This window comes from Salvia miltiorrhiza, chromosome 1 (genome assembly GCF_028751815.1).
Source record: "Salvia miltiorrhiza cultivar Shanhuang (shh) chromosome 1, IMPLAD_Smil_shh, whole genome shotgun sequence".
Taxonomy (NCBI): domain Eukaryota; kingdom Viridiplantae; phylum Streptophyta; class Magnoliopsida; order Lamiales; family Lamiaceae; genus Salvia; species Salvia miltiorrhiza.
The window spans coordinates 20,752,421-20,777,956 of record NC_080387.1 but is presented as its reverse complement, the minus strand read 5'-3'; the positions used below and the strand labels follow the sequence as shown (position 1 = coordinate 20,777,956).

At 38.2% G+C, this 25,536-nt stretch overlaps 1 protein-coding gene across 4 annotated transcripts; it reads left to right on the top strand.

The window, feature by feature from the left end:
• The first annotated feature begins 20,256 nt into the window (after positions 1–20,256).
• On the top strand, positions 20,257–24,031 carry LOC131006943 (zinc finger CCCH domain-containing protein 30-like). 4 transcript variants are annotated; one of them, XM_057934081.1, is made up of 2 exons: positions 20,257–20,635; positions 21,503–24,031. In XM_057934081.1, the coding sequence occupies exon 2, from the start codon at positions 21,569–21,571 to the stop codon at positions 23,684–23,686; it is 2,118 nt and encodes a 705-aa protein (XP_057790064.1). In that variant the 5' UTR covers positions 20,257–20,635; positions 21,503–21,568; the 3' UTR covers positions 23,687–24,031. The 4 variants fall into 4 exon arrangements, with proteins under 4 accessions (XP_057790064.1, XP_057790063.1, XP_057790066.1 ...); XM_057934080.1 differs by having other exon boundaries at positions 20,292–20,635; positions 21,474–24,031; XM_057934083.1 differs by lacking the exon at positions 20,257–20,635 and adding an exon at positions 20,721–21,199.
• Positions 24,032–25,536: the final 1,505 nt, after the last annotated feature.

Below are 25,536 nucleotides of genomic sequence, written 5' to 3'. Positions count from 1 at the left end.
CCCCACTGTGTTTCCTTGGTTTGCAGGTTCTTGTGTCCTTGGCCTTCCTGTTGGGTGAGGCCCGCGCGGCACAGGCGCCCAGCTCGTAAGCGCTGCGCTCGTTGGAAGTGCTCGTCAGCGCTGCCCCGAAGCGCTGGCCAACGCAGCCCTGGCCCGGAAGCGCAGCCATGCGCAGTCTTGCCCGTAGCGCTACACCGTGCAGACATGCACTTGAAGCCCTGCTCAGCACAACCCTGCCCCAGTGCTCAGCACAGCCCTGTCCCAGCGCAGCCCTGACCCGGATGCACTGCTCGGCGCAGCTCTGCCCTGCGCAGTGCCAGTCACGCTGCACCGTGTAGCCCTGCACTGGAAGCCCTACTCAGCGTAGCCCTACACCAGTGCTCAGTGCAGCCCTGGCCTGGAAGTGCTGCCCGGTGCAGCCCTGCCCCGTAGCGCTGGCCAGCTCAGCCCGGCCCCGTAGCGCTGCCCAGCGCAGCCTTGGCCCGAAAGCGCAGCTCTGTGCAAGCCTTTCGTAACGCTGCTCTGCTCAGCCCTACCCTAGAAGCGCTGCGCAGCCCTGCAACGAATGCACTGCTCAGCGCACTGCTCTGCGTAGCTCTGCCTACGCTGGCCTGCGTAGCCCTGCCCCGGAGACGATGCTCAGCGATGTTTTGCACGGTAGTGATGCCCCGGTTTTTTGGAGTCTGCCCCCGTCCTTCCCTGCGTTATTTTGGGTGCTGTTTTACCTTTCCGTTTTTCCTTCCCCTTGCGGGGTTTTGATGTTTTTTTTTCCGGTTTTTTATTTTCTTAGCTCTCTTTTTTGGAGATCTACTCCTTGTTTGCGCCTGTGCTTTCAAGGTTTTTTCAGAACTTCTTTTTTCAATAAAATTTCCATTTCAGCAACCCCAATGTATAGGGTATCAGATACAAAAGCTCCAGCAACTCGCTGCGTAAGAACACCTGTGCAGCGCTGAGTAGCGCTGGAAAGCTTGCATGAAAAAAGTACAAAAAAAATACCCGAACAACATTGAGAATCCCTGAGCACTCAACTGGTAATCTAGTATCTCAACATTAGGGCCGTCATGTGATCCCTTCGGCTTTGAATTTCCCCTGTTGTTCTCGATGTGGAGTAAAAAAATCAAAGCAAACAAGCTAGTTACACCAAAAATCTGCCCACACACTGCACTGAAATTCTTCGTACACTTTAGCTTAATCTCGTCGATCAACGTATGGAGCTGATGTTAGCCCTTAACATATGAGGTTCAGCTGGCCCTTTCAGCTGACAATTCCCCTAATCAATCAAACTTTGCCTATGCTTTGGTTTTGATATACCCTTGTCACAGCCCACTATCCCAATGACGGGTTAACCGGGGTTATGACTTGGGGTGAACAATAAGAAACGGAAATTAAAGGGAATCTACTAAATAACCATCATTAATAACAACAAACTAGTGGTATATATATATATATATAACCACTTGGGTAATTAACAAACGAGCCTGCCATAACAACTAGACCCCAAAAGAAAGTTAATTAAAATGAAGTAGTAATAAGTTCAAGTAGAAATGATAAATAAGTCAGAGTGTTTGCAGCGGAAAAACGTGTGAGTTATGCATATGGAGATGCATACTCAAGGTTTCATTACATAAACATCAAAAGAGAAATCCACTCAACACCGATCCATTCCATCGCCTGCTCAACCTGCACATTTAGAAATACATGCAGGGCTGAGTATAAAAATACTCAGTGACATAAGCCGAAATACAACATGCATACATATATAAATTGAACTGCCATAACAGTAACACACAGGGGTTTTCATAAATGACCTGCGCTTACTAAAATAATTCTTTTATTTTCATAAAGGTGGATGCATCCCATTTTCAGTCTATATGATCCATATCTGTCCTTTCTATCACGCGCCGGGAAGGAGGCCTCCTTACCACGGACGCCAAGACCGGTCGCAAGCGACTCGCGATCTCCATGAGTGTACACGTTAACCCTAGCTAGCGACCTTTGTCTAGCATAGGATCCCAATTGGATTTCCTTTAAAGTTGGCGAACCAACACAGATAGGATACATATAAAAACATAAACATTTTGGCAGTCAATCATTTCATAAACATTTCATTTTCATAACATTTTCATTTTCATAAAGGGCATTAAACATATAAGCATTTCATAAGAACTGAATAAATAGTCAAAACATATCATGCATATATATTCGCATATGAGGCCTACGTCACGCAGGGGATCTCTATATACGTAATAATAAAATAATGCCCACCTTAACGTTCTTATAGCTGGCGTGGAGTCACTTCTTTTTCAGCTTCGTTTCTGTTGCCTGGACCTTCATTAATGAAGAGTCGATAAGTTCGTGAAGAAATTGTCATAAGACAAAGTCTAATTCTACGTGCCTAGGTATCTTTTAATGTTTTAGGGTTCTAGCATCCATATTAATCTCGTTTCATTCAATCAATAAAATGTAACCAATTATCATGTAACTATCATATAGGTTCGAACCCATTTGTTCGAACATCAACATGTACATAATCCATAACCTCCCTCTACACCCGTCATTTAGTCAAGTACTCCAATAATTAAGAACAAGCTATATATTATCACCCTGAAAATTTAATCATTATAAATCATGCTTTCTCATACTTCGCACATTTTCATCACTTAAATAAATAAATCATTTATAAACACATGCTTAGCAATTTAATATCTCAATTAAATCCCAAGCTCATTTGATAAAGTAAATCATATACTTAATCATTCTATAACACAATTCCACATTTTTTTTTATCATGTAAATAAATAAGAAATTCCATTATTCATTTATAAATAATAAAACATTTTAAAATCCATTGAGATGAAATAAAACATTTTAACCATTTAAAAAAAATCCATACTCGTAAGCTTTGAAAATAATTTTATCATATAATAAATGAGGGCTTAATCTCAAAATATTCATTTTAAAGTCCATCAATAAATTTATATAAAAGAACGGACTTCATTTAAAATAAATAGTCCCATCTTTCAATATTAAAAATTAAATCAAGAGATTTAAATTCACTAAAATAATTTAGTGAAAATTCAAACATTTTTAAAAGAAATAAAGCCAAAATTTCGTAGGCTTTATTATTCAATTAACAGTCCAAAATTAATTAAAATTGGGCCCAATCAATTAAAAAAAATACCCATCAGCTTTTAAAATAAAATGGGCCCAGTACATTTTATTAAATAAAAATCGGCCCATTCATATTAGAGGGCTTAAGCCCAATTTAAAACCCTATCCCTAACATACATATACACACATAACACACAAACACACACATAACACACAACATCAGCCCTCCCCCTTTTCTCTCTCGGCTCTCTCGCCCCTCTGCTCAGTCGAGTGCGGCGCCGCCTCCGGCGCGCCGCCTCGCCGAGCGTCTCCCTTCCCTCTCTCATTCTCTCTGTTCTCTTTCGTCCGCCCCTATCTCTCTGTTCTTTCTCCCTCGCCGGTAATCGATGTATGCGCCGCCTTGATGACCACAGCCGCCGCCTCGCCGTGAAGGAGCTCGGCCGCCGCCAGTCTGGTCTTCCTCCTTCGGCCTCTGCTCAGAAAAGGGCGCGGGGTAGCCTCCTCTCCATCCCCTCGTCTGGAACAGGGCATCTGCCCTCTCCGCCATAGGGAGCGCACGGCCGCCTCCTCCGTCTTCTTTCGTCGCCGGACTCACAGGTAAGCCCTAGCTTCTTCTCCCTTCATTTTTTTCTCTTTTTCTTCTTCCTCGTTTCTCTTTTCTTTAACCTAATCTCTCCCCCTCTCCCCTCCTCTCTTGTTTCTAACAGCAAAAGGAAAAAGGCGGCGGCTGCCGCCGCGCCACCTCCGGCCGTAAGCAGCCGCCGGCTGCTCTCACCCCCATCACTTCGTTCCCGAACAGACACAAGACAAAGTACAAGAACCCCCAAATTTTCAGTCCAGAAAACACACATAAAGCGATGTTAGGGTTTTTCCCAAAACTGTTCTTTCATCAATTCATTCTTGTTTATTCTCTAAAAATCAAATCTTGTACTTGTAATAGATTAGAGAATATAGTAAAATGTGTGCGTGTGTATTATTCTGTTCTTCTTTTCTTAACAAAATCAATTCTTTGGAACCTTGTAACTGTAATAGTTAGGAAAATATAGTGATTATGCGTATGTGTGTATTTGTTGCTGCTTTGATGCTTGATTTAGAATTAACTAGAAAAAAATATAAAGAGAAATTTGGAGTAACCTCGATGCAGCTGATATTTGGTGTCTAGCTGGAATCTGTGAATTATAATTCAAGCATAAGAACGTATAGCTTGGATCAGAATGTTAGAAACTGAAAAATTAATGGAGTATTAAAGCAAGTTTTACCTCTTGAGGTTTACTGTAAGAGCTTTGAATGAAGTCAATCTCTTCTTTGGCTATTGAAGAACTAAGGAGGAATGGGAGGAATGTTGGCTGCTGATTTTGGTTAAATAAAAGTAAGTTGCATGTTGAGATGTTAAAGGTGTAGAAGATGGCCGGCAAAAGGAATGGGCTGATCTGGAGAAAGTGTAAAGAATCTCTTTATTTAGTGGAATGGTTGGCATATGATGAGTGTTTCCAACACCATCAATTTATTTAAGAGTAAGATGGATGTGGAAATGAAAAGTATGTGTAGGTGCTAGATGAATGTGATGAATAAAATCCTTATTCTGTATTTGTAATACTAATTTCGGGTTCCCATATAACGAAGCTTCGTTATAACTCTCTATAAATTACATATTTTATAACTCGTTTTATAAGTCGAAAATTAATTACGACTTCAAGTAAATAATAGAAATACTATTTCTATCGTATATAAATTAAATAACATGACTTTGCTAAGTCAGTTATAATCCGAAATAATAATTATTGACTACTCAATAATCCTTTAAATCTCAAACGGATTCAAATAATAATAATAAGAATTTAGCACATCAAAACACATATATAACAATTAAATCACATCAGATAAATCAAATCAGTTTTATTATTAATGGATGCCGAACCCTAATTATTAAGTCTTTAATCAGTGATTAAAAACTGGGATATGACATACTATCCCCCTTAAAATAAATTTCGTCCCGAAATTTGTACCTCAGGAAATAATTCTGGGTATTTCTCCTTCATGCTAGACTCGAGTTCCCATGTCGCCTCTTCTTGATCATGGTGCTTCCAAAGGACTTTTACTAAGGGTATCGACTTATTCCTTAGTACTTGAACCTTCCGATCTAGAATAGATTCGGGTCTCTCTTCATAGCTCATATCTGGGCTTAGGATAACGTCGTCCCTTTGGATCACGTGTTTTGGATCATAAACATATTTTCTCAACTGCGACACATGAAACACATTATGCACATTCCCAAGGCTTGGCGGCAACGCCAGCCTGTAAGCTACCGGGCCCACCCTTTCTAGGATCTCATAGGGTCCTATAAAACGGGGTCTAAGCTTACCCTTTACGCCAAATCTTGTAATCCCTTTAGAGGGAGAAATCTTCAAAAAGACTTTATCCCCACACTCAAACTGCAAGTCGGTTCGACGTTTGTCGGCATAAGACTTCTGTCTATCTTGGGCCTCTTTAATACGCTGTCGAATCTGACGGACGATCTCAATCATCTCACTTACTGTATCTGGCCCCAAGATTCTTCTTTCGCCGACTTCATCCCAGTAAAGCGGCGATCTACATTTCTTCCCGTATAACGCATCATAAGGTGCCATGGCGATAGTTGCTTGATAGCTGTTGTTGTAAGCAAATTCGATTAGTGGCAACACACGCTCCCAATCTTCTCCTCTATCTAGCACAACAGTCCTTAACATATCTTCTAGCGTTTGAATTGTCCTTTCGGACTGACCGTCGGTCTGCGGGTGGAAAGTTGTGCTGAAATTCAACCTTGTTCCCAATTCCTTCTGCAAGCTTATCCAGAATCTGGAGGTAAACTTAGAGTCTCTGTCGGACGTGATTGTCTTCGGCACCCCATGTAAACGCACGATCTCCTTGATGTAGAGTTGGGCTAACTTATCTGATCTATACGTGATAGGGATAGGCAGAAAGTGTGCGCTCTTCGTGAGTCTGTCAATGATGACCCATATTGCCGTGTTACCTCGTCTTGTTTTTGGCAATCCTGTAACAAAGTCCATTGCAATATCGTCCCACTTCCATTCTGGAATTTCCAAAGGTTGTAGCTCGCCGTAAGGTCGTTGGTGTAAAGCCTTTACTTGCTGGCAAACTAGACACTTTTCGACGAATAAAGCCACGTCTCGTTTCATTCCTTCCCACCAGAAATTCTCTTTTAGATCTTGATACATCTTAGTGCTTCCCGGGTGGGCGACATAAGGAGTGTCATGGGCTTCACTCATGATCTTGTTCTTGAGTTCCTCGTCATGAGGGATGCATATTCTCCTCTCAAAGAAAATAGCATTATCGGCTTCTTCGTGGTAGTTCTTAAGATTTCCTTCTCTTACCTTAGCTCGTAATTTCTCCAATTTATCATCCTTCCTTTGAGCTTCTACCACCAATTTCCTCAAATTCGGTATAATCGCGACCACCCCCGCTATTGTAGCAGGTGGGTTTATCACCTCTAATTTCATCCTATCAAAATCTCGTATGAGCTCTTCTTCCTTTGTAAGGATGTATCCCAGTTTCAATGGGACCTTGCGGCTCAATGCGTCGGCTACTACATTGGCCTTCCCCGGGTGATAATTTATACCACAGTCATAATCTTTTACTAATTCGAGCCACCTTCGTTGTCTCATGTTGAGATCTTTTTGCTCGAAGAAGTACTTCAGACTTTTGTGATCGGTGTAAATCTCACACCTGACACCATATAGATGATGTCTCCAAATTTTTAGTGCGTGCACTACCGCCGCTAGTTCAAGATCATGGGTCGGATAATTCAATTCGTGTGGCCTAAGTTGCCGCGATGCATATGCAATCACTTTGCCTTCCTGCATCAAAACGCATCCTAGTCCGTTCTTTGATGCATCTGTGTAGACCACATACTCCTTGTCTGGTTCCGGAATTGTTAGCACTGGCGCTGTAGTTAGCTTTTCCTTGAGCAGCTGAAAACTTTCTTCACACTCGTTAGTCCATGTGTATTTAATTCCCTTTCGGAGCAATTGCGTCATCGGCCTTGCTATCTTGGAAAATCCCTCAATGAATCTTCGATAGTAGCCAGCCAATCCCAAGAAACTTCTGATCTCGTTTGGGGTAGTTGGCGACTTCCATCCTTGTACTGCTTCCACTTTGGCGGGGTCCACCTTAATACCTTCTGAAGATACAATATGTCCCAGAAATGTAACTTCTTTGAGCCAAAACTCACATTTGTTGAATTTGGCATAAAGGAGTTCATCCCTAAGAGTTTGCAAAACAGTTCTCAGATGTTCCCTGTGTTCTTCTTCATTCTTGGAGTAAATGAGGATATCATCAATAAACACCAAGACGAATTTATCCAAATAAGGATGAAATACTTTGTTCATGAGGTCCATGAACACAGCTGGTGCATTTGTTAGTCCGAACGGTACAACTACGAACTCGTAGTGACCATATCTTGTTCGGAAAGCCGTTTTGGGTATATCTTCATGTCTAACCTTTAACTGATGATACCCAGACTTCAAATCGATTTTGGAGAAAACACTCGCGCCCTTGAGTTGGTCGAATAAATCTTCAATTCTGGGCAATGGATACTTGTTCTTAAGCGTTAGCTTGTTCAGCTCTCGATAATCGATGCACAATCTCAAGGTGCCATCTTTCTTCTTGACAAACAGCACCGGCGCTCCCCATGGGGACACACTAGGCCTGATGAAGCCTAGGTCCAGCAACTCTTGTAACTGGATTTTCAACTCTTCCAATTCCTTCGGGCCCATTCTGTACGGTGCTTTTGATACCGGCGCCGCTCCTGGCTCTAGATCGATGGTGAATTCTACTTGTCTGTCAGGTGGTAATCCTGGCAAATTTTCTGGGAAAACATCTTGGAAATCCCGCACGATCTCTACATCTTCCATTGTCTTTTCGGTCTCAATTCCCCCGTTCAGGTATACGAGGAAGGCTTGGCAGTCTTTCTTGTTCATCATCTTCCTTGCCTGTAAAGCTGAAATAGTCGGCACTCTGTTCCTCCTGCATATTCCGTGGAAACTCAAAGCGTCCCTTCCTGGAAAGTTGAAAGCGATTCTCCGCTCTTGGCACAATATCGTGGCATAGTTCTCCGCTAGCCAGTCCATCCCCAGGATTATATCAACGTCCTCCATTGATATGACGTGCAAGTTGTTCGCTATGACCTTAAACGATCCTATGGTCAGTTCTAGGTTCAAGCAAGCATGTGTTACTACTGTCGTCCCTCCTATTGGTGAAGAAATTCTCAAGTCCTGATTAGTCTTTTCAGGTTGGAGCTTTAAAGTTTTTATGCATGCACTTGCAATAAAAGAATGCGAGGCACCCGTGTCAAACAGAAGTATAACAGGTGTGTCGAGTAATGTGCCCATACCTGCCAAATTTCCTTGGTTGTTTCCTTGCTTATTCTTGTGCAAGGCATAGGCTCTTGCCTGTGGAATTTGCGGTGGACGTATCGCAGGTCGATGTTGTTGCTGTGGTGGTGGGTAGAGTAGTTGTTGGCCTTGAATAGCCCTGAGTGGTTGTACTTGGCTCGGCTGATTTGGCCCTCTCATTCCTCCTTGAGGTTTTCCTTGGCAGTCTCTAGCAAAATGGCCCTTCTGGCCACACTTAAAGCAGGTATTGCTGCCAGCCAAGCATATGCCGTGATGTGACTTGGAGCATTTGGGACACAAAGGTGCCCTGAGCTGGCCCTGATTGTTTCCAGCTGATCCTGGATTGACTGGTCGTCCTTGCCATTGCCCTTGTGGCATCATGTTTCCTTGCCATGGCCTCTTGTTATCTTGGTTATTGTAGTAACCCCTATTATTGTTGTTGTTGCCATCCCATTTTCTCTTCCCACGATCGTTGTTTCCCGAAGCTTGAGTCTGGGTTGGGCGGTCTTCAGGCATGGCTGCTTCAACATCCAGGGCTCTGCTAAGTGCCTCAGAGTGGGTGAGATTACCATGACCAGCAAGCGCCATCTTGATCTCATGCCTAAGGCCTGAACGAAACTTCTCGGCCATCTTTTCATCAGTGTCGATCAGATGAGGGGCATAGCGAGACATGTCGCAGAAAGCACGATCGTATTCCATCACGGACATCTTATTTTGTTTCAGATTGAAAAACTCCGTCTCTTTCTTCTTTCTGTAGCTCTTGGGAATGTATTTATCGTAGATCTCCGTCTTGAAGTCTTCCCAAGTCAGGTTTTCCAATTGTTCGAGGGTCATTGCCCTCTTCTTGGTTTCCCACCAAAAATCTGCCGACCCAGTTAGTTGGAATGCAACACAAGAGAGTCTCTCTTGGTCAGAACAGTAAAGAAAGTCGAAAATCCTTTCCATTGCTCTAATCCAGATTTCGGCATCAGTCGGGTTGCCGGTCCCGTTGAATGTTGGCGGGCTCTGTTTAAGAAAAAGTTCCTCAACCCTTCGTGGGGGTTCGTTTGCGGTTCCCACATTGTTTCTTGGGGCTCTTCTGGGAGGCATTCTGTGCTTCAAAGATAAAAGATCCTCAGTATATTCCTTACCTCAATTCATAACATATTCCTCTTGATTTAATCATGAAAGCATCATAACAAAACATCTAAATCCTTATTGATCACAAGAGGGTACTAGGACAACTCAACAATTGTAAGGCTCAATTCTTGAACGATATCAAAACAAAGTGGTGCAGAAAAATTTGTTGAGAAACTCAAACGAATAACCAGATGGTAGAAAGGAGTAACTACTAGGTCGAACAAAATGATCTAGAGTAAAAACTCATCTGGCTTTTCAACCGAAAGTTGAAACACATGGGTTTTCAACCCAAAAGACGTCGACTGATATTTGGATCATGTGGACTGGCTAGGTCCAATCATCATCACCTCCCAATCACACGGAAAACATCATCCCAAACTTAAAAAGCCGTGGACAACTATTCATAATAAAACTCAAGTTCGTACTGACAACCAAAAGCTTAACTTAAAGTTCTATGTCCTATTGAACCCAAACCCCCACATATAACATGCACACAAATATATACATATATATAGGCAAAGCATACTGTTCTTAAAATCTATCGTGTACTAAAAGTCGATTCGGTGTTCCATCGCGTATGAACATTTGAACGTAGAGACTATGCTCAAACCCTTGATGCAGCGTTTGCCTTGAATTCGTCTTGTATCATCATCCCGTGCTTTTCTTTCAACGCGTACATGTCTTTTCATTCCTCTTTGTAGTTCAAAAGAACCATTGTTTCATTGTGGAAGCTGAAATGCTCTAAGTTCTTTTTCATTCTTCTACATCATCACCTTAAGAATCTAGATTGTAGAGATATCCTACTAATCCAGCAGTCTATGTTCTTTTAGAATCATGATCATGCAACTTATAGCAATCTATGTTTTCTGGGGAAAGCATGTGTCAATTTTCTATCATTCTTCTTATCATAACATCATAACTGCAATGATATGCCATGAAAGGCAAAACATTCAACATTTCAATGAAAGGCAAAACATCCAATAATTCATCATAGCATGCTCTTTACATAAACATTTTCATGAAACAGTTTAGAACAATAACATCTTTAAAACGTTGAAACTGCAATTACCTTTTTCCTTGATTGAGCACGATGTAATGGAGTGTTGAGCGGTGTCGTATGAACCCACGTATGTCTAGTGAATCAAACTAGACTTGGCTTTTTAGAATAAGGTTTCTAGGGCCAGAGCAAACGAACTGCTCTGATACCACTCTGTCACAGCCCACTATCCCAATGACGGGTTAACCGGGGTTATGACTTGGGGTGAACAATAAGAAACGGAAATTAAAGGGAATCTTCTAAATAACCATCATTAATAACAACAAACTAGTGGTATATATATATATATATATATAACCACTTGGGTAATTAACAAACGAGCCTGCCATAACGACTAGACCCCAAAAGAAAGTTAATTAAAATGAAGTAGTAATAAGTTCAAGTAGAAATGATAAATAAGTCAGAGTGTTTGCAGCGGAAAAACGTGTGAGTTATGCATATGGAGATGCATACTCAAGGTTTCATTACATAAACATCAAAAGAGAAATCCACTCAACACCGATCCATTCCATCGCCTGCTCAACCTGCACATTTAGAAATACATGCAGGGCTGAGTATAAAAATACTCAGTGACATAAGCCGAAATACAACATGCATACATATATAAATTGAACTGTCATAACAGTAACACACAGGGGTTTTCATAAATGACCTGCGCTTACTAAAATAATTCTTTTATTTTCATAAAGGTGGATGCATCCCATTTTCAGTCTATATGATCCATATCTGTCCTTTCTATCACGCGCCGGGAAGGAGGCCTCCTTACCACGAACGCCAAGACCGGTCGCAAGCGACTCGCGATCTCCATGAGTGTACACGTTAACCCTAGCTAGCGACCTTTGTCTAGCATAGGATCCCAATTGGATTTCCTTTAAAGTTGGCGAACCAACACAGATAGGATACATATAAAAACATAAACATTTTGGCAGTCAATCATTTCATAAACATTTCATTTTCATAACATTTTCATTTTCATAAAGGGCATTAAACATATAAGCATTTCATAAGAACTGAATAAATAGTCAAAACATATCATGCATATATATTCGCATATGAGGCCTACGTCACGCAGGGGATCTCTATATACGTAATAATAAAATAATGCCCACCTTAACGTTCTTATAGCTGGCGTGGAGTCACTTCTTTTTCAGCTTCGTTTCTGTTGCCCGGACCTTCATTAATGAAGAGTCGATAAGTTCGTGAAGAAATTGTCATAAGACAAAGTCTAATTCTACGTGCCTAGGTATCTTTTAATGTTTTAGGGTTCTAGCATCCATATTAATCTCGTTTCATTCAATCAATAAAATGTAACCAATTATCATGTAACTATCATATACGTTCGAACCCATTTGTTCGAACATCAACATGTACATAATCCATAACCTCCCTCTACACCCGTCATTTAGTCAAGTACTCCAATAATTAAGAACAAGCTATATATTATCACCCTGAAAATTTAATCATTATAAATCATGCTTTCTCATACTTCGCACATTTTCATCACTTAAATAAATAAATCATTTATAAACACATGCTTAGCAATTTAATATCTCAATTAAATCCCAAGCTCATTTGATAAAGTAAATCATATACTTAATCATTCTATAACACAATTCCACATTTTTTTTATCATGTAAATAAATAAGAAATTCCATTATTCATTTATAAATAATAAAACATTTTAAAATCCATTGAGATGAAATAAAACATTTTAACCATTTAAAAAAAATCCATACTCGTAAGCTTTGAAAATAATTTTATCATATAATAAATGAGGGCTTAATCTCAAAATATTCATTTTAAAGTCCATCAATAAATTTATATAAAAGAACGGACTTCATTTAAAATAAATAGTCCCATCTTTCAATATTAAAAATTAAATCAAGACATTTAAATTCACTAAAATAATTTAGTGAAAATTCAAACATTTTTAAAAGAAATAAAGCCAAAATTTCGTAGGCTTTATTATTCAATTAACAGTCCAAAATTAATTAAAATTGGGCCCAATCAATTAAAAAAAATACCCATCAGCTTTTAAAATAAAATGGGCCCAGTACATTTTATTAAATAAAAATCGGCTCATTCATATTAGAGGGCTTAAGCCCAATTTAAAACCCTATCCCTAACATACATATACACACATAACACACAAACACACACATAACACACAACATCAGCCCTCCCCCTTTTCTCTCTCGGCTCTCTCGCCCCTCTGCTCAGTCGAGTGCGGCGCCGCCTCCGGCGCGCCGCCTCGCCGAGCGTCTCCCTTCCCTCTCTCATTCTCTCTGTTCTCTTTCGTCCGCCCCTATCTCTCTGTTCTTTCTCCCTCGCCGGTAATCGATGTATGCGCCGCCTTGATGACCACAGCCGCCGCCTCGCCGTGAAGGAGCTCGGCCGCCGCCAGTCTGGTCTTCCTCCTTCGGCCTCTGCTCAGAAAAGGGCGCGGGGTAGCCTCCTCTCCATCCCCTCGTCTGGAACAGGGCATCTGCCCTCTCCGCCATAGGGAGCGCACGGCCGCCTCCTCCGTCTTCTTTCGTCGCCGGACTCACAGGTAAGCCCTAGCTTCTTCTCCCTTCATTTTTTTCTCTTTTTCTTCTTCCTCGTTTCTCTTTTCTTTAACCTAATCTCTCCCCCTCTCCCCTCCTCTCTCGTTTCTAACAGCAAAAGGAAAAAGGCGGCGGCTGCCGCCGCGCCACCTCCGGCCGTGAGCAGCCGCCGGCTGCTCTCACCCCCATCACTTCGTTCCCGAACAGACACAAGACAAAGTACAAGAACCCCCAAATTTTCAGTCCAGAAAACACACATAAAGCGATGTTAGGGTTTTTCCCAAAACTGTTCTTTCATCAATTCATTCTTGTTTATTCTCTAAAAATCAAATCTTGTACTTGTAATAGATTAGAGAATATAGTAAAATGTGTGCGTGTGTATTATTCTGTTCTTCTTTTCTTAACAAAATCAATTCTTTGGAACCTTGTAACTGTAATAGTTAGGAAAATATAGTGATTATGCGTATGTGTGTATTTGTTGCTGCTTTGATGCTTGATTTAGAATTAACTAGAAAAAAATATAAAGAGAAATTTGGAGTAACCTCGATGCAGCTGATATTTGGTGTCTAGCTGGAATCTGTGAATTATAATTCAAGCATAAGAACGTATAGCTTGGATCAGAATGTTAGAAACTGAAAAATTAATGGAGTATTAAAGCAAGTTTTACCTCTTGAGGTTTACTGTAAGAGCTTTGAATGAAGTCAATCTCTTCTTTGGCTATTGAAGAACTAAGGAGGAATGGGAGGAATGTTGGCTGCTGATTTTGGTTAAATAAAAGTAAGTTGCATGTTGAGATGTTAAAGGTGTAGAAGATGGCCGGCAAAAGGAATGGGCTGATCTGGAGAAAGTGTAAAGAATCTCTTTATTTAGTGGAATGGTTGGCATATGATGAGTGTTTCCAACACCATCAATTTATTTAAGAGTAAGATGGATGTGGAAATGAAAAGTATGTGTAGGTGCTAGATGAATGTGATGAATAAAATCCTTATTCTGTATTTGTAATACTAATTTCGGGTTCCCATATAACGAAGCTTCGTTATAACTCTCTATAAATTACATATTTTATAACTCGTTTTATAAGTCGAAAATTAATTACGACTTCAAGTAAATAATAGAAATACTATTTCTATCGTATATAAATTAAATAACATGACTTTGCTAAGTCAGTTATAATCCGAAATAATAATTATTGACTACTCAATAATCCTTTAAATCTCAAACGGATTCAAATAATAATAAGAATTTAGCACATCAAAACACATATATAACAATTAAATCACATCAGATAAATCAAATTAGTTTTATTATTAATGGATGCCGAACCCTAATTATTAAGTCTTTAATCAGTGATTAAAAACTGGGATATGACAACCCTTGCGTCAAAATTTGAACAAACCATAAGAGATTATAAAAAATGAATAGAAATTAAAGGATTGAAACTAGTGAAATTCGTAAGAAAGAGAAATCTTCTCCATCAAATTAGGCCGAGTCATGGCTACTCGAGCTTCTCCCTGTATCTCACTTTGTCATCGCCACTTTTCTTAATCAATCAAGCTTTGCACAACATCTCAAGGTGGTCACTATGTTGAAGGTTGCCCATGCATAAGCAGCCCAGTCAGCCTTATCCCTTCCATAATCACTTTCAGGTTTTCATTCAGCTCTAGGATTGCAGCGACATTTCCACATCTGTAACAGTAATTTGGTGCTAACTAGACTGTGACTATCTGGTTGTTGAACATCCATTTATAACCTTCCATTACCAACTGCTGAGCACGACATATGTAATCAATATTATTGGTGTGGTTAAATGAACTGAAAACACTTCCACCAAATAAGACCACACATGGCACCATCATGAGGAACTTCTTGCTTGCGGTCTATCACACGTATCTGGTCTAATATGGAAATGGCAGGTGAAAGACCACCATGAACACAAAATATTATGTTCTCAATGAGTGCTGATAGGCTTCAATGCAAGCAAAAGTGTGGATTTTGCGACTTGGATGATAAAATCTGGAACTAACAGGCTATGTAGTCATTCCTTTGAGTTGAGAGGGGCGACTTTGAAGCTGCCCGAGCTGGATTTAATAGTTTTTGAGACATAAAAATAGATTGTGCTTCTCCTTGTGGCAATGTCCATCCCTGCGCAGCCCTGTAATAAAACAAGCCATGCTGCATCACATCGCATATCGAGTCCTAAGCTGGTGGCTTCGCTCGACATCTTTCCAATCGGCCCAATCGTCTTAATAGCCTTGAGATTTTTGCCGAATCAACAGTAGCTTGCAACTAGAAACCTGGTCTTCGATAGAATCTCACTAGGCTCCCTTAGTAATTCTCTTAAGCACTTGAGTTTTGCTTGATATTCCTTGCACAAAAAATCAAACAAAGAAAAGAGAGATTATAAGCAAAGTAGGCAAATGATGTTGTGGAATTGATTCCAACATGAAACTAATTGAGAAAATTCTAAATAAATGGAAATCTTGCCCATCAAAGTCAGCAAATAGAATTCAACTATGCTTTTACTTATCCACGGTGCCCATTGATTGACGAGAGGAACCGGATGTGTGGAGATCGGCCGTTGAGGTGGTGAAACAAATTGTAGAAAATTCTGAGGTTAGATTTAAGGAATCAAGATACTGGCAATAATAGAGGTCCCTCAGGTCTGCGAATATCCTCATGAAGCATGAAATTATACAAGTGATAAAAAATAAACTGATGTTCTAATTCTCCCTAAAAGCATAAACATGCATTTGACACTCAATACAGTGCGAGACCCCTTCGTTCTTTGGAACTCGGCTGGTGTAACAGCCTTGCCGTTGGACTAAAGGAAGCAGGACAACACTGCTTTATTTGTTGGCAGCTCTGACGAGGAAAATTACAACTCTCAGCTATAGGACTGGCCAAATTCATTAATTTTTCTCTGAAGGTTGCGTTGTAGCTTTGTAATACCAATAATAGAATCCAGCAAGAAAACGTATTTTTTCGGATAGCCGCGACGCTCTCAGTAACATGCAGCGCTGAGGTCAGGCTTCTGGGTAGTCACGATGCTTTCAGCGGTAAGTGCAAGGTATGTAAAATGTGAAATAATGAATATATGCCTCTATTTATAGGCAATAAGAACACGAGGCTAAGATGGTGTCAGATTTAACAAGGCTCACAGTGCTGAAACACTAGAGTAATTGATTAGTCTTGATGGCCCTAATCCCACAAAATTGAAATGTCAGCGCAGTCAAAGCAAAATCAATCCCAAAACCAAAGCAAAATCATAGTACTATCGCAAGGTGTAGATCATCATAACCAACCAATAAACTCAAATTCAATCACCAAAATTCAAATAAGGCCCAACGAACATCAAAGCCGAATCATAAAGAGTTAATTTAAATGCCCCATAATAACTCAATCATGCATATAAAGACATATATCTCCACGGTCTTATCCCAACAATTGTAATGTTCAAATCCATAATTCAAAATAGCAATAAATCCAAGCTAATGATATTAAAATACCAAAGAATACCCAAATATCAAAATATCCTCAATATTTAGACCAATATTAGAACACACATTGAAATTCTTTTCACATCTCAACATAGCCTTTACTCAACACCAATAAGCAATCACAAAAGAAAATTTCTTATGAGACCGGGAATAATTTAATTCATGAGAAAAACATCATTGCTCCGTGGAATTGAAAACCATCAAATGGTGATAATATTTAAAGATATAAATAAGTATCTTAGCTTTTGTTTTGAAGGACTATCAGGCTTAGTTTTGCGGGCTTGTGACTGACAGTGTTTGGAAGGGAAGGTGAACAACGGTTGTTGAGCGAATGATACCGGACGAAGGCGGTGCTGAGTGAGTGAGGAGCTAGCTTCGCCAGAGTTCAGAGCTGATTGTCAGGATGGCCATGACCCATTCCTGCGTCGACGACGATGATAAAGCCCAATTTCAGGATTTCACCAGAGTTGGGGATAGATTGGACCCGGCTAAATTTTCCAAAATTTAGAGGTTAAAATTTTGAAATCTTATCAAACTTGTGAGAATAATTTCTAGGAATTTTGAAAAATTGGGGAAAGACACCTAACCGGAATTTGGAAAATTTGGAGAACCCATCGGAATTTGGAATTTTTTTCTTTCTTTCTTGAGATCCGATCCAAAGATTGAGCAGAAGGATTAGAGTAAAAGTTTTACTGAGATAAACTCAAGAATTTTCAACGAACCTTAATCGAATCTATGAAAAATGGGAAGAACATCAAACTAAAACTCACGCCCTAGCTCAGATTTCCCACAGACGGCACCAGTTGATGAAACAAGAAACTTCACCCTAATTGAAAATGATAAAAGACATCAAGATTTACGTGGTTCGGTCATCAAGACCTACATCCACAGGAATCTCTTCGCCGTTTTTCACTATGACTTAAGAAAGTTTACATTTTACAAGTGAAGTGCCAGAATGAATGCCTCCCTTAAATTTACCAGTAGATGTGCTATTTATAATTTGCAAATAAACCCTAGTTCTAAAGGCCCACTTATTTAGTCAATTGGGCCCAAAACTCACTACAATGACTTAATCTCGGAACTGAATTATCATGCATCTCCCGCGCTGACTGTTGACCATGTTGTTGGCTGCACGACTGCGTGGAAAGACGTCTTAGCTTCGCAGGTGAGCTTCTTGTGCAATAATTCTTCATTCCATCTACTTAAGTGGATTTCTTACTCTTTATCTAAGATATTCGATCATACCTGCGCCGATAAATTCTATAATAATAACAGTAATTAGGCAAAATATCCTTGTATTGTTAAGCACAACGCTAATGAGTATTTTAGCCCTCATCACTAGTCTTGCCCTTGGATCACAAGTCTCACCCTTCTCACATCATTACCTATCATGTTAGGCTCCAACAAAAAGAAACGAAAAGACTATGGTCAAAACAAGAAAAGTATTACTAGGAACTCAACTCCCCAACAACGACGCCAATTTGGTGGTAGCCCGTCATAGTAGACTCTCCGCACAAATACATTTATAGTTTCCTATTCCCACAGCTAGGTTCCGCTAGCGGTAAGTACATGGTCGATCCCACTAGGAGTTGGTGTATTCTTCTCTCTTGTCACGATTACAATCAATCACGTTGGGGTATCACAATCGATATTTTATAAAATTTTAACAAATAAAAACTGATATAAAGAGTACTTATAGTATCAGTATCCCCAACAAAGGATATTGTAAAATTTAATTGACATAAATAATTAAAATAAATATAATTTAAACTCTATTATACTCCATCCGTCCCTGAAATAAGTTCATCTTTTTCCTTTTTGGGACGTCCCTCAAGTAAGTTCATCTTTCTTTCTTTCTATTTTTGGACAACTACCCCACCACTAATAATACTTTATTTATTCTTACTTTTCACTTTTTCACCACTCTCAATACTAATTATAACACTTTTTTCACATTTTCACCAATCCCAATACTAATTATAACATTTTTTTCCACTATCAATACACTTTACCACTTTTCCTTAAAACTCGTGTTGTCCCCAAATAGAAACTTATTTTGGGGACGGAGGGAGTATCAAATTAAATTAAATTTTAATTAATTTAAAGTACTGTACATCGTAAAATGATTCCTCATACAAGATAAATATAACAGGGATTATACATTAGTAAATTACTTCCTCCGTCCCACCATTTTAGTCCCTTATTCCATTTTGAGATATCCCAAAAAGATAGTCTACTTTTCTAATTAATACTATATAAAAATATTATTTTTACTAAATTAACCTTATTTAATGCTTCACTTAAATGTGAAAAGGATGTGTGAAAATAATAAATAAGGGTATAAAAGATAAAAATATAAAAATTAAATGCATTTGCTTAATATGTGTGAAAAGTGGGAGTTGACTAAAATGGTGGGACAGAGGGAGTATTATATCTATATATATATGAAACATCAGTTTCTAACGGCTCTTTTTTGGCGCCAATTTTTCTCTCTCGTCTATCACCTATTTTATTACACTTTCTCTCTCCTATCTCCCTCATCTACACGTTCTCTCACCCATTTTAACATCCATATTAGTATTTGATTAAATATGATTTCCATGAATTTTTCTCTCACTTCTCATTTTTTTGTTCTTTTCTAAAAATCATCAAATTCGATTAATAAAAAATATTCAATATGGATCTTAAACTAAAGATCATGACAAGATCTTTAATTTGATGTAAAATTTATATATATAAAAAATTAACTCGAAAAAGTTAAATCGTTTGAAATCATAAAAATCATTTTTTTTTCTCTCATCTCTCCTCTCTCCACTCTTCTTTTTTCTTTCTTTCAATATAATGTTACGACTTTTTATCTTTATTCTTTTTTTATAGTAATTTTGTTTTATTTTTATTATATTAGCTCAATTTAAAGTTCTTTAATTTAAGTAATTAATTGGCAATTGTTATTTATGAAAATAAATCCTATCTCTTTTTGAAAAATCAATTTTTTGGAAACTTTATTTATAAAATTTGTATTTAAACGGATAAATTTACATATTTGTACTCATTATTAATTAAAATTAAATATTGAAAATATTGAAAATTAAAAATTCATATGCTTTCATATTCATATTTTTTATTAAGTAATTGATGTGAATTATTTCACTTTTAAACAAATGATTTACATTTACTTATATTTTAATTATATTTATTTATTTTAAATATCATTTAATTTTGATGTTAACCGTGCATCGCACGGGCGCGCGTACTAGTTATTGAATTATATTAGTGTATTTGCCTTTACGACTATCTCTATCATAAATATAAAAATTTCCTGCATTTTCCTGCATTTGAGCCGAATTTGAAGTCGGTAAAATATTAAAATAAAAAAGAAAATCCAATGCACTCATACGTAAGTGCAGTCCTTGAGCTTGACTTTAATGGTTGGTGTGTTTGTTGGAAAGAGAAAACAAACGCCGCGGCCCAAACGTGGTCTAGTCCTCGCTGTGAGAGATAAAATCGTCATTTCGCATTTCATTCCGCGTCAATTTCAACATCATTTCATTTACCATTCTAATTTCATCTTCATTTCAATTTGAATTCCAATTTCATTTGCAAAACCGCTCCTCCCCCCTCTCTCTCGCCCTCTCTCTCTAGAATACAGACATACATGTGCACCGTACCTAAAACATCTCCTCACTCTAGAACAAAAGCAAGCTTCCCCCTTTCGCTTTCTCTCGATTCTTCATCTCTCACCCTCCCGCCTATACACTCCCCTCTCTGTATTTATACACTGAAAAGGCTTCACAATGAATAGCCTTAATTATGTTACTGATTTTTTCTCGCTCAAGGCAGTAGATCGGTAAATGAGTGGCAGACTATGAACCGCCCGCAGATCTTTCGCAAAGGCTTCGATTTTTGGATTCCTTGGTGAGTTTTCATTTGTTTCCTTGCTTTTATCTATTTTTGAGTTGCGTTGACTCCACTTTGAACTGATCCATTTTGGAGTGTTGCTTTTAGGTTTTGCTAATTTCATCTGTGACTTCTGTTTCCTTTTTGTGCGATCCGATTTGTTTCTAAGGATTTTGAAATTGACGTAATGATTGGTTGAATGTTACGACGATTTGGCGTTTTTAGTCGTTTGATGAGAATATCAAACGATCTCTGTTGAGCCTGCTTTTTCTTATATGAGTGGGTATATAGGTTTTGTACACATATTCCTTTTCCATTAAAAGATTCGTTATTCTAGATAAAACTGGTAAAATCATATGGAAATAATTCGGTTTTTGAACTAGGAGCAAATTACAACCTATTTATGGCTATATATACCCCTCCTTCTGTGATATTGGTATTGGTAATCTATCAAATGCAATTGATGATATGTTCTTTTTTCCATTTCTGTTAGAGAGGGAGACTACTGGAAGACTCCAGATCTCTGCTCTGAACCGTTGCGCATAAGCACTCCTATTTATAGGAGTGATAGCTGCTATTGATGTACGCATTAATCTTGTGCTCTCTGATTAGGGCTTTATCCTGAAACTGCAAAATATGGATTTTGTTAGTTCCTATACTTGATAATCATTCAGGGCTTTTTTTTTTTTTTTTTTTTTTTTTTTGATAATCATTCAGGGCTAATACATAGTAACAACGCACAGGCTTTTGTTCTCAATACCTTGTCGATTTGCTTGTTTGTCTGTTTCTTAAATATTTCTGGAGGTTCTGCTTTTCTTGACCTCATGATTGAACACATATGTTGTTTGACGTGCAGCTGACTGGGTTAAACTGGGCTATGTGCAGTGGGCTGGACATTCAACATCCAATTCTTCTGCTTCTCCATCATCCAGTGTGATAAAATCTCAAAATATGAAGGGAATGGGCCAATTATCTGTAGAGACTGAGGACTCCTTTTCCAGTTTGCTTGAGTATGCGGCTAACAATGATGTTGAAGCTTTCAGGAGAACAATTGAACTTGATTTGTCTGCTGTGGATGAGGCTGGCCCCTGGTATGTTCGTAAGAAAGGTGGAAAGCAGATTGCACAGGAGGAAAGAACACCTTTGATGGTAGCCGCTACATATGGTAGTGTTGATGTGTTGAAGTTGATAGTTGCTCTGCCGGAGGTTGATTTGAATAGACTGTGTGGCCCAGATAAGTGGACTGCTCTCCATTGTGCTGCCTCTGGAGGATCTGTTAATGCGGTTGATGTTGTGAAATTGCTGTTATCTGCTGGTGCTGATCCGAATATTGAAGATGCTTGTGGTCAGCGCCCAGTTGATCTGATTGTAGTTCCTCGGGGGAATCCTAGTGCCAAAGCTGCTCTTGAAGACTTGTTTATGAACAGTTACTCGGATGGTTTTGTTGGTGACAACAGTGTACAAGTCTCAGTAACTGCTTCAAATGCATCTTCACCTGTTTTATCATCCTCTCCAGATTCTCCCTGTTCTCCATCTGATTCTGCATCGTCTCCAACAGCGCTAAAGCTCAGTGACATCCCTTCTAATTCGGTGTCTGAGAAGAAACAATATCCAGTGGATCCATCTCTTCCAGACATCAGGAATAGTATCTACTCAACTGATGAGTTCCGTATGTATTCATTCAAGGTCAGGCCTTGTTCAAGGGCCTACTCTCATGATTGGACTGAATGTCCTTTTGTTCACCCTGGAGAAAATGCCCGCAGAAGAGACCCTCGGAAGTACCATTACAGCTGTGTTCCGTGTCCTGATTTTAGAAAGGGAGCTTGTAGGCGAGGGGACATGTGCGAGTATGCACATGGAGTGTTTGAGTGCTGGCTGCACCCTGCTCAATATCGAACAAGGCTGTGTAAAGATGGCACGAGCTGTGCTAGGCAAGTTTGCTTTTTTGCGCACACCCAAGAGGAACTTCGACCATTGTATGTCTCCACTGGATCTGGTGTCCCTTCTCCAAGATCAGCTGCTTCTGCAGCTAGTTTCATGGACATGGCTACAGCTCTAAGCATTTTGCCTGGTTCACCCACTTCACACTCTGTCATGTCTCCTCCTGCATTTAACCATGTGCTGTCGCCTACGGCAAACGGCATGCCTCATAACTCTGCAGCTTGGCCTCAACCAAATGTTCCAACTCTCCATCTTCCTGGCAGCAACTTCCAGTCAAGTCGCCTCCGATCCTCACTCAGCGCTCGTGATATTCCACCTGATCTAAATATGCTTCGTGACTTTGATGCCCAGCAACAGGCTTTGAATGACATGGCATCATTCTCTCAGTCACACCCCAATTCTTCCATGTTGAATCGTTCTGGTAGATCCAAGTCATCACTGACTCCTTCCAATCTAGAAGAGCTATTTTCAGCTGAGTTTTCGTCATCACCTAGATATGCAGATCAGGCAGTGGCTTCGGGCGTTTTTTCTCCGACGCACAAATCAGCTGTTCTTAATCAGTTTCAGCAGCCGCAAAGCCTTTTATCACCAATTAACACTAACATGTTTTCTCCTAGAAATGTTGAACACCATTTCTTGCAGGCTTCTTTCGGTGTCTCATCCCCAAGGATGTCACCAAGAAGCTTGGAGACTGCATCCCCGTTGAGCAATCGTCTCTCAGCATTTGCCCAGCGTGAGAAGCAGCAGCAGCAACAGATGCTGCATAACCTTGGCTCCAGGGAACTTGTTCCCAACCATGCACCCCCTGTTGGGTCGCCTGTTGGTTCTTGGGCAAAGTGGGGATCCCCTGTTGAGAAAGTTGATTGGTCTGTTGGCCCAGATGATCAAGCTTTTCTTAGAAGATCTTCGGCTGAACCTAAGAACGATGGAGAAGAACCCGACGTGACATGGGTGCAATCCCTTGTGAAAGAATCACCACCCGAGATGATGGAGAAACCTGCAGCTTCCACTTCTGGTGCTGCGCCATCCGGTGAGTGTTTGAAAACAAATCCTCAAGTTGACTCTACTGATCATTCTGTTATAGGGACATGGCTCGAGCAGATGCAACTTGATCAGCTCGTAGCTTAGTAAACAAAACATGAATTCATTTTCAGTTAGACAGGCAAAGACTTAGGAAGTACATAAATTTTTGGGCTCTTTTTTGGCTGGTGGTAGTGAGTCAAATGTGTTGCAGAAATGCTGGAGTTCAGAAGTTTTATGGTTACCAGTAAATTTGAAAAATTTCCCCAATTATGTACTGAACTTTATTTGATTAATGTAACATGAGTTTCCATTTATTATCTGGGCTGTAATATTGGAAGTCAGTCCAGTTTGGGCGTTATTCATCTTTTGTACTCTGGATAATCTTAAGATTATCTCTTTTGTATTCTCAGACACTGATGATATTGCATTCTATTAAATCTTTTATTTGTATATTTGTTGTCAGATTATATGTTTCAGAAATGGATTATGTATCTTAGTTTTATAGCTGTAACTGTATTTGGAGTTCAATAAAATTGACAACTGTGGAAGTATACTGCTGTTTCATGACACTGTTCATTCATGAGAATTAGATTAGATGTTTAATGAATGGAAATTAACATACTCCCTCCGTCCACGAATCATCTTCCTATTTGGTGTTCGGCACGGGTTTTAAGAAAGCTGAAAAATGTGGTGTAAAGGTGGTGTAAAAGACTAAAAGGGTAGTGTTAATGTATTGTGGTTACTTTTACTAATCTTGCACTAACTATTTGGCATTATTTTATTAGGTGAATTAAATGAAAGCATTTAAATGAATAAATTAGAAATAAAATTTTCAAAAAATAAATAAACTTGAAATTCAGAAAATAAATAAATAAATAAACTGAAAAATTCAGAAAATAAATAAATAAATACATAATTAAACTGGAAAATAAATAAATTAGAAATAAAATTTTCAAAAAATAAATAAACTGAAAATTCAAAAATAAATAAATAAATAAACTGAAAATTGAGAAAATAAATAAATAAACTGGAAATAAATAAATAAATAAGTAAACAAACTGGAAATAAATAAACTGGAAATTCAAAAATAAATAAATAAATAAACTTGAAATTCGAAAAATAAATAAAGAAACTGGAAATAAATAAATAAATAAATAAATTGGAAATAAATAAACTGAAAATTAAAAAATAATTAAATAAATAAATAAATAAACTGGAAATAAATAAACTGAAAATTCAAAAAAAAAAAAAAACTGGAAATCAGGAAAATAAATAAATAAACTGGAAATAAATAAATAAATAAACAAACTAGAAATAAATAAACTGAAAATACAAAAATAAATAAATAAATAAACTTGAAATTCAGAAAATAAATAAATAAATAAACTGAAAATTCAGAAAATAAATAAATAATTAAACTGGAAATAAATTTTTCAGAAAATAAATAAACTGAAAATTCGAAAATAAATAAATAAATAAACTGAAAATTCAGAAAATAAATAAATTAACTGGAAATAATTAAATAAATAAATAAATAAACTGGAAATAAATAAACTGAAAATTCAAAAATAAATAAATAAATAAATAAACTGGAAATCAGGAAAAAAAATAAATAAACTGGAAATAAATAAATAAATAAACAAACTGAAAATACAAAAATAAATAAATAAATAAACTTGAAATTCAGAAAATAAATAAATAAATAAACTGAAAATTCAGAAAATAAATAAATAAACTGGAAATAAATAATCTGGAAAATAATTAAACTGAAAATTCGAAAATAAATAAATAAATAAATAAACTGGAAATAAATAAATAAACAAACTGAAAATACAAAAATAAATAAATAAATAAACTTGAAATTCAGAAAATAAATAAATAAATAAACTGAAAATTCAGAAAATAAATAAATAAACTGGAAATAAATAATCTGGAAAATAATTAAACTGAAAATT

Coding starts and splice junctions, on each gene's coding strand:
- LOC131006943 (XM_057934081.1), top strand. CDS start 21,569: ATGAAGGGAATGGGCCAATTATCTGTAGAGACTGAGGACTCCTTTTCC.